The sequence below is a fragment of the Castor canadensis genome, chromosome X (genome assembly GCF_047511655.1).
Source record: "Castor canadensis chromosome X, mCasCan1.hap1v2, whole genome shotgun sequence".
Classification (NCBI taxonomy): Eukaryota; Metazoa; Chordata; class Mammalia; order Rodentia; family Castoridae; genus Castor; species Castor canadensis.
The window spans coordinates 2,734,460-2,743,146 of record NC_133405.1 but is presented as its reverse complement, the minus strand read 5'-3'; the positions used below and the strand labels follow the sequence as shown (position 1 = coordinate 2,743,146).

Below are 8,687 nucleotides of genomic sequence, written 5' to 3'. Positions count from 1 at the left end.
TCATTTCTATAAAATTCTCATAGAGTACCTGTAGTATTTCTTCTTTTAGATTATTCTTGTGGACTTCATTGGGTTCTTTGGCATAGTTTATCTTCATTTTGTTGGAGTCTGGATCTGAGTATCTGTTTTCTTCATTTCCCTCTGGTTCCTGTACTAATTTTGCTGTGGGGAAACTGGTTTCCCTGTTTTTTCTGTCTTCCTGTCATTGCCCTTGGTGTTGTTACTTTCCCTGTACTGTGTGCAATTAAGTATTTTCTAGCTTGTAATAATAGCACTGGTGATATTTAGAATGGAAGGGTGAGAGGTGATGGAAAGCAAAGAAGTTAAAGGAAAAGGGAAAAACAAATAAACAAGTAGAAAAAAACCAAAGAAGCAAACAAAAAAGTTTCAAAGATATAAACAGGGAGAGAGAGTATACTAATCAACTGTAAGCTGAACAGGCATTAGAGAGACAGAGGATTGAAATAAAAAATAAAAATAAAAAATAAATAAATGAAAAAAAATTAAAAAATCTCCAAGTTCAAATGCAATAAAGTTTCAGTCTTAATAATTTTAGTGTTTGTCCCTCAGCCTCCAATTCTGGAGATGGTGCCTCAGAAGTAGTTCTGTGGTTTCTCATCAAAGGGGAAAAAAATCTAGAAAAACCAAAATAAAACAAAACCGCACAAAACAACAACAAAAAAATCCTACAAAGTGTCCCAAGTTCAAGTGCAATACAGTTTCAGTAAGTTTTTCAGCATGCAGGTGTAGTTCAGTTATTGTCTCATCAAAGGAAGAGAGAAAAAAAAGAGTCTGGAGACAGTTCTGTGAATGGCTATCTGTGGCTGTGGCTTGCCTGCCTGCTGCTGTCAGCCTGTTGATGCTGGAGGCTTTATTTATGCAGATCTCTGGGTTGAGCTTAGCACTCACCTGGCCCCGCAGGCTTTGTTTACTCAGAGTTCTCCTGTACGCGAACTGCTGCTACAAGCTTTCCCCTTTCCAAGCACACTGGGGGAGGTGACACTGCACCTGCTTTCTCAGGCCGGCATGTTTATTTACAGTTCATGTGGGAAGTGGGCCTTCTCTCCTCTCCTGTGGAGTTTTCCTCCCACCGCCACTTTTACAAGCTTTCCCGCTCCTGGTTGCTGGGCGTGTGCTGCTGCTCCTGCTTTCTCCGGCCTGGCTTGTTTATTTACAGTTCTGTGAGGGATTCCCCTCCCCCTTTTGGTGCTCAGGGTGCCCCACTCTCTTTGCTACATGTTCTTTTTGTTGTTATTGCTTATTACTCAGTTTCTCTTTTTTCCCTGGGTGGGGTTTGGTCTGTCCAGGGGGCTATGCTGATCTGGCCCAGGATTGTCTGTGGGAGTACTGCGTACTGTTTAGCTCACCTGGTGGTCCATGTCTTCCCAAGCTGTCTGGGTGCTGGTGTCTGGTGGCAGCATGGGAGCCTGCCTGGTTTCTCCATTTAACATGAAGTGGAGATGCTCTGTGCAGGCTGGAGGTATGGAGGAGTCAAAGTTTTGCCTCTTCTTGGTGGTTTTTCCTGTAAGGTGTATCTCCAGCGTCTCTCCAAGATTTTACTTTAGGAGGCACACTTTCTGCTTCCTCCCTCTAGCCGCCATACTGGAATTCTCAATGGGTCCTTTTTCTGAGTGAATGGTGACAGAGTAATATGGTAGAGGCTGGGGGGGGGAGAGAGAGAGATAGACATCGAGATAGAGATGATAGATGGAGAGGGAGAGGAAAAGGGGGGAGAGAAAAGAAGAGGAGGAAGAAGAAGAGGAAGAAGAAGAGGAAGAAGAAAAAGGCTGTAATATACATAGGATAAAATCCGCCTTTGAAGAATTTGGAGCCTGATACTAACTAAACTAATACTAACTAAAGTTGTATTTGAGTCATGATCCAGCTCAAATCCTGATTGGATTGAAGCTACAGACTTCAGGGAAATGATAGTGCCTGTGGAAATGGTGTGCCCCCTCTGGAGAAAAAAATATTTACTCCAATTCCTACAGTTCTTTTTAACACAATGCCTAGGATACAATAAAAACCCAAAGCATGTGAAGTTACAGGAAAATGTGATCCATGATCAACAGTAATTGGCATTCTATCACTTCTCTCAGTCTATTTTCTGAAACAAGTCTGTAGTCCAGCCTAGATTGCTGAGCTGGGAAACAGACTACACTGTGATTGAAAGAGAGCTGAAGTCATGTTACAATAGCTTTTGATACAGGTGGTGGTAGAGAATCAGATGTGTTCTGCCTCTGCTTCTGCTACCCCACTGTTCATGTTTGTGCTCAGGGAAGATAGGTGAGGGCAGGTCCTTGCCACTGCTGCTGGCAGTGGTGCTTGTGAACCAAGCATGCATCAAGTGCCCACTCTTGGGAAACTCTCAAAGCTGTTGGTGAGGAGGTAGCCAGTCCTAGACATGGCAGAGATTGAGTTCTCCAAAGGCCTCTCTTGACCAAAGCTTGCAAAAACAGTGTTATACTCTGCCAATCCTTGTGTTCATTGGGAAAAGAACTCCAATGTTATGCATTCCATACAGGGTTCAGACTTGGAACCACCTAACTTCAACAACCAGCATTCGATATCTTCACCATTGTTGGCCTTACCATTTTTTTTTTTCTATTTCTGTACCCCAGTGGTCATTTGCTGTGCCTGGTAGATGGTAAAGGTCCATGAAAACCCTGCAAGAAGAGTGTTCTTATTTCCCATTTACAGATGAGCAGAGAGATATCCACTGCTTAGATGCTAGGTGAACTCGGCTTCGCCTATCTCAAAGTCCACCCTCTCCCATGCGATAAGTTCCTAGGTAATAAAGTCTGAATTTGCAGCATAAGGAGCTTTGATGAGGCTCCTGAGTCAGGAACAGCCAGCCTCTTCCTGTTGTGGAGGTTCCTGGAATAATGAGGAAGTCTTATGAATGCACAATGACATTGGGGACCTAGTCTGGAAACCCAGCACTTGGCTGTCCACTAACTTCCAGCTTCCAGCCCTGTCCCCCAACCATGAGCTTTCTCTCTTTCAGCTACTCCACCCTCCTCCCCATCTCCCTGCATTTCCACTAGGCCATTTTCTTGGTAGCAGGCCAATGAATATGTCTGTTGCTCCTGGAGACGCCAAGCCTTGCCACATCAAGCCATTACCATGCAGGTCCTGTTGTCATAGCAACACTCACACGTCCAGACATCCAGGCATTTCCCCTGCACAGAGATACCAGAGGTCTTTCTCCCTCATCTACCCAGGGTTTCTGGGAGAAGTAAGAAGCCCACGTGGCCTTATCACAGAAGGTCTGGGAGACATCCCCCCCATCCAGGGCCGCACAGCCCTGGGATCCTGGGGTGCCTGGCTGTGGTGAGTTCTTAGACATCTTGCTCCACGGCTTTGAGGCTGCTTCCAGAATCAGCTCTGCAGCCTGAAGGCAGCATTTCTCTAGAGGTGGCGGCAGCATTTTCAGAGTAAGAGAAACGAAGCAGGCAGTCAGGGGGCTTTGTTCTGGCAGGAATGCAGAACAACTGCAAGCACCCTGGAAGAAGGTAGATTGTTGCCCCTGGCTGGCAGGAGGCAGAGGAGGAGGTCCCAGCCAAACACATGCAGACTGGGATGTGGGGCTTCCTGCCTGCAGGAGTCTGGGTAGGGAGAGCTCCTGGCTGTGGAAGACGCTTTGGCTGTAGAGGTGCAGGTGATGGTGGGAGAGGGAGGGACTCTGGATATGGTGAGGGTAGGGGATGTCTGACTCTGGGTGTGTAGGACACCTGGGAGGGGGTCGCCAGGTTATGGGGATGAGGATGGGAGTGGGGAGCAGAGGTTCTGGATCCTGTGCTGGGAAAGGAGAGGAGGGCTCCTAGCTGTATTGTGGCAGATGGTGAAAGAAGATGCTCCAAATGCTATGGGCATATCAAGGGGCATCCTCCAAGGTGAAAAGGATTCTTCTCACTGTGAACTTGAGAGTGACAGGGGCTCTAAGCCTCTGCAGTGGGGGACAGAACTGGGATGCTGGGCAGGGGAGATGACTTAGGGTCCTGCTGGGGATGTGGGGCGGGTTTCCAGCTGCCTGCTGGGGCTGGGCTGTCTGGTACCAACATCCCTATTTCTCCTTTGCACTCACAGGGTACTGCAGAGACTGCGACAGTCTCATATCCCTATCCACTCATTCTCCCTCCCCCCTAAGTCCACTGTCATGGCGTGGGCTATGCTGCAGGACTGGTGCAGGTGGATGGGTGCCAATGAGCAGCGCTCACTGCTCATCCTGGGCATCCCTGAAGACTGCCCAGAAGATGCATTCCAGGAGGCGGTGCAGGCTGCCCTGTGGCCCGTGGGCAGGTACCGAGTGCTGGGCAAGATCCTCAGAAAGGAGCTTGGAGCCAGAGTCGCTTTGGTGGAGTTTGCTGACAGTCTAAACCGAAGCTTAATCCCCCGACAGATACCAGGCAATGGGGGTCCGTGGACTGTGATCTTCCTGCCCCAGGCCCCTGATACTGAGTTACAGGACAGCCCCGATTTCCCTGCTCAGCCCCAGGGCCAAGCAGTGGCAGGAGCTGCAGGTGAGACAGGGGCTACAGGCGAGGGAGGAGGCACGGGTCAGGATGCCACAGGTGAGAATGGAATACCATATGTACCAGGAGGTTCAGTTGAGGAACGATCCACAGGTGAGGAAGGAGCTGTAGGGGAGGCAGGAGATTCAGGTGAGAAAAGACCTTCAGGTGAGACAGGTGATGCAGGGGTGGAAGGAGCTACAGGAGAGGCAGGAGAAGCAGGTGAGAAAGGAGGTGCAGGCGAAGCAGGAGATGCAGGGGAAACAGAGGATGCAGGTGAGAAAGAACCTGCAAACAAGGAAGTGGCAGTAGGGAAGGCAGGATCTGCAGGTGACAAAGGACTTGCAGATGAAGCAGGAGATGCAGGTGGGGCAGGAGCTGCAAAGGAGACAGGGGATGCAGACGAGAAAGGACCTGCAGATGAGGCAGGAGATGCAAATGAGGAAGCCTTAGGTGAGAGGGTAATACCACTTGGGGCAGGAGTTTCGTTTCAGGAAGGAGCTTTGGATGAGGCAGAAGCAGCAGCTGAGGATGTATCTGTAGGTGAGGAAGGAGGGGAAGCTGAGGCAGAAGCCACAGGTGAGGCCAGAGTGTCAGATGAGGAGGGAGCTGCAGGTGACATGGGATTTGCGGGTGTTATAGGAGCTGTGGGTGTGGCAGGAGCTGCAGGGGAGGCAGGGACTGCAGGGGAGGAAGGCGCCTTTGAGGCAGCAGGAGGGACACTTGGGGCAGGAGGATGGAGCCGGCAGTGGAGCCAGGCCCTGCAGCCTATACTGGAAACCATGGCCTACCAGGAACTGAGAACCTTTTCAGGGACGCAAGAGCCAGGCCGTGAGGCAGAGTCCTTCGAGAGCTGGCTGGACCATGCCAATGACATGCTGTACCTGTGGCGCCACATATCAGAGAGGGAGAGGAGGAGGAGGCTGGTGGAGAGCTTGAGCGGCCCCGCCCTGGATCTCATGTGCGGGCTCCTGGAAGAACATCCGGACACCCCTGCACAGGACTGCCTGGCCACGCTCGTGCAGGCGTTTGGGAACAAGGACACCAAGGTGACCGCGAGGCTGAAGTTCCTGACTTGCTCCCAGCGGCCTCGGGAGACTCTCTTTGCCTACGTGATGCGCCTGGAAGGCCTGCTACAGATGGCCAGGGAGAAGGGAGCGATCCACCGAGCTATCGCAGACCAGCTGCGAGCCCGGCAGGTGCTGATGCGGGCCTGGCCGAACCAGATACTCCAGAACAACCTGAGGAGGATGCAGCTGGAGAGGAGGCTGCCTGGCTTCGTGGGGCTGCTGCGGCTTGTCCGGGAGACTGAGGTATGGGAGGCGGCCCTGGCTAGGAATGAGCAGTCCCGAAGAGAGGAAGGAGCCCAAGCGCACATTGGTGGGCTGGCTGCCGCCCAGGCAGCTGATGCTGAACCTGCCTCTGCCATTGATGAGACCTCCCAGGCCTCCCCTGCCAATGAAGATGCCGGTGAGCCTGCTCCTGACCCTGAGCACCCCGCTGAGGCTACCCCTGCTGCTGATGCTGCCACAAAGGCAGGCGCTGGCACTGGCACGGAAGAGGCCAAGGTCTCCCCTGCCACCCAGGAAGGAGACAATGCTTCTGCCTCTGCAGGCCTAAGCCAGGCAGGTTCCACAGAGGCTCCTGGAGGCCCCACTGCAGCCCAGATGGGCAGTGTTTCTAGGGAGGCCCCAGGAGGACCTGGCTGGAGACAAGAAAACCTCGCCAGAAGAGGAGAGCAGGAAGTTACTGAGGAGCCCGTGCTGGAGGGGCTCAGGGCCATTCTGAAGGAGTAGGGAAGTGAGGATGGGGCAGAGGAAATGAATCCTCCCAAGTCCTCCCCAGGCATACCCAGGGGCCTCCTCTCCTGTCAGGCAGCAGAGCCCTGAAGGAAGGAGGAGGTGAGGCAAGGGCCACTACCTAGCCCCAGAGGGGAAGTAGGTTCCAGAAAATGGCCTGAATATTTCAAAACAAAGCCTAGATTCCCCACCTCACCAAGGGACCATAGCCACCACCACCACCACCACCACCACTAGCCCTTCCAAGTGACATGGATGACCACATTTACCACCAAATGGGGAAAAGAGAGGCATCTCTCCCCATGGCAGCATAACCCCAGTGTCAGCCACACCCCTACCGCATCAGGTGGCCAGCCTGGAAGCACTCCTAGGGGGGACCCCACCCCATCCCATCCACCATCCCTGGGCAGGCTGCTCCCTGTCCTTGGAAGCCCTCCCTTATCTGTAAGTCCCTTAAGCGACCTCACTGTCAAGCAAGTAGCCATCCCCACATTAGTCAACATTCCCGTGCAAACCTCTGAGTGTGTGTGTTAACCCTGGAGGAGGTCCTGGCCAACTCGGTCAGACACCTCCACATGTGGGTACATGCTGTGAGCTTCCGTGCCAGCCAAGGCTCTGCTCACTCCTGTCCAGGATGGTGAGCTCAACCTCTGCTTTCTCAGTGTAGATCAAGGCCAGCTGCCTGCCGCTTGTTCTCGTGACATGTACGTGTTCTTCTCTGAGCAGTTCCTCCCCAGAGGCCCCAAGCCCAGTCAGTCCCAGGAGCCCAGAGAAAGGGTGGACGGTGAGGGAGTGCCTGATGCTCACCCTGTGACCATGACTTTGGCCTCAGCCAGGAAGAATGGATCAGGGATGGGGGGGGCGACAACTGTGTTTTGACACTCCACTCCTATTGTTACCTGTCACTCTGTTTCCTCAGCTTGGTGGGGTGTTTCTTGCTGTTCTTTCCAGTGTCCTGTGACTGTTGTCCTGTGCCAGCCATAGGGCAGGGCCACTTCACAGTGGTTCGTCCCTGGGAAGGGCTCTTCTCTGAAGTGAGTGGACATTGCCAGAGGCCACGGTCCTGGCAAGAGGCAGATCTGGGGTCCTCAGGAAAGGAGAACATGGCAGGAAGGCCCCGGGGTGGGGGACAAATGAGGAACCTTGTCAGGAGCCTGGGACCTGTGGTCTCAGGTGGTCATGGGGAGTTCCTGTCTGTGATGTCATCCCCTTCTCTTCCATGGTTTCAGTGTTTGTTTCTATCAATAAATTTATGTTCCTGATAAGTTCTGCCTCTGTTGTAGCCAGTTGTGGGAGGGTTGTGCTTGGCCTGAGGGTGGCGATGTTAAAATAGTAGGCTGATACTTTGACCCTAGAATAGTTCTTAATGCATGGTCCTGGTGTGGTGTGCTAAGGGTGTGTGGTTCCTTAAGTGTAAAAGTGAACAAAACCAAGGGTCAGTGGCTTATATGACAAAGAAAGTCTGATGACCAGAGTGGATGATGCCGATTGGTAGGATGCTGGTGGGTGAAAGTAGTGGCTGCTTGGATCCTGGTGTCATGTATGGAGCTGTTCAGAAAGAAGATGTTGAGGACATGACAGGCAGGCCTGAAGCCTTGTCCCCAAATTCCAGCAAAGCTATATTTTTAATAGGTCCCTACTTTATTCTTGTGTTTGAGTGTCTGAAGTGTAGCACTAGAACGTTCAGGCTCTCTCTGGGAACAGTGACTCCCACAGTAAAAGAAAGCAGTGGACTTGATATCCACCCAGCTTTCCAAGGACACGAGCTGTGGACGCGGCCTTTGTGCGCCTGCGCGTGTCAAACCCAATGCAATCTTACCTGAGCCATGCGCGCCTGCGCCTTGGTGAACTGCAGCCGGCGCGAGTGCGCCTGCGCACGTGTGCGTCTGCGCGCGTGCACTAGAGTCATTGGCGCCTACACCGGCGCCTACGGGTGAGCACGCCTGCGCGCGCCGCCATTTCACGCAGTTCGGGGCGCGATGCCCGCCGGGAAGTGCGACTTTTCAGAAGGGGAAATGGCTGTTCAGCGGAGCTCGGCCTCCGTCGGGTTTCTCCTGAGGCCGTATCGGCTACAGCCGCCAGGTGGCGCGCGAGGATCACAAATGGCCGGGGTTTCTCCTCTGAGCCCCGCCCTCCGGGCACCGTGCTTGAGCTGCCCTTCCCCCATAGCGTGATCTGCCGCTGGCCAACCCGCGTAGGGGGCCACGCGTGGAGAGGCTGGAAGCCCCGGCAGCGCGGTGCCCGCGAGAAGCCGAAGGGGGCTTTGTTCGTAGGGAGTCTAGTGTCGACTTTCTGCGGGCCCGAAGTCTTCAGACCAGCTCTTGGGAAGGGGTGGGGGCTGCGGGTTCGCCAAGGGGTCCTCCAAGCACGATGT

The 8,687-nt window shown here is 53.0% G+C and overlaps 1 protein-coding gene across 1 annotated transcript; it reads left to right on the top strand.

Annotated features, from left to right (window-relative positions):
- Positions 1 to 3,201: 3,201 nt before the first annotated feature.
- On the top strand, positions 3,202 to 7,570 carry LOC141419633 (paraneoplastic antigen Ma6F-like). The gene is made up of 2 exons (XM_074062758.1): positions 3,202 to 3,333; positions 4,090 to 7,570. The coding sequence occupies exon 2, from the start codon at positions 4,160 to 4,162 to the stop codon at positions 6,308 to 6,310; it is 2,151 nt and encodes a 716-aa protein (XP_073918859.1). The 5' UTR covers positions 3,202 to 3,333; positions 4,090 to 4,159; the 3' UTR covers positions 6,311 to 7,570.
- The last annotated feature ends 1,117 nt before the right edge of the window (positions 7,571 to 8,687 follow it).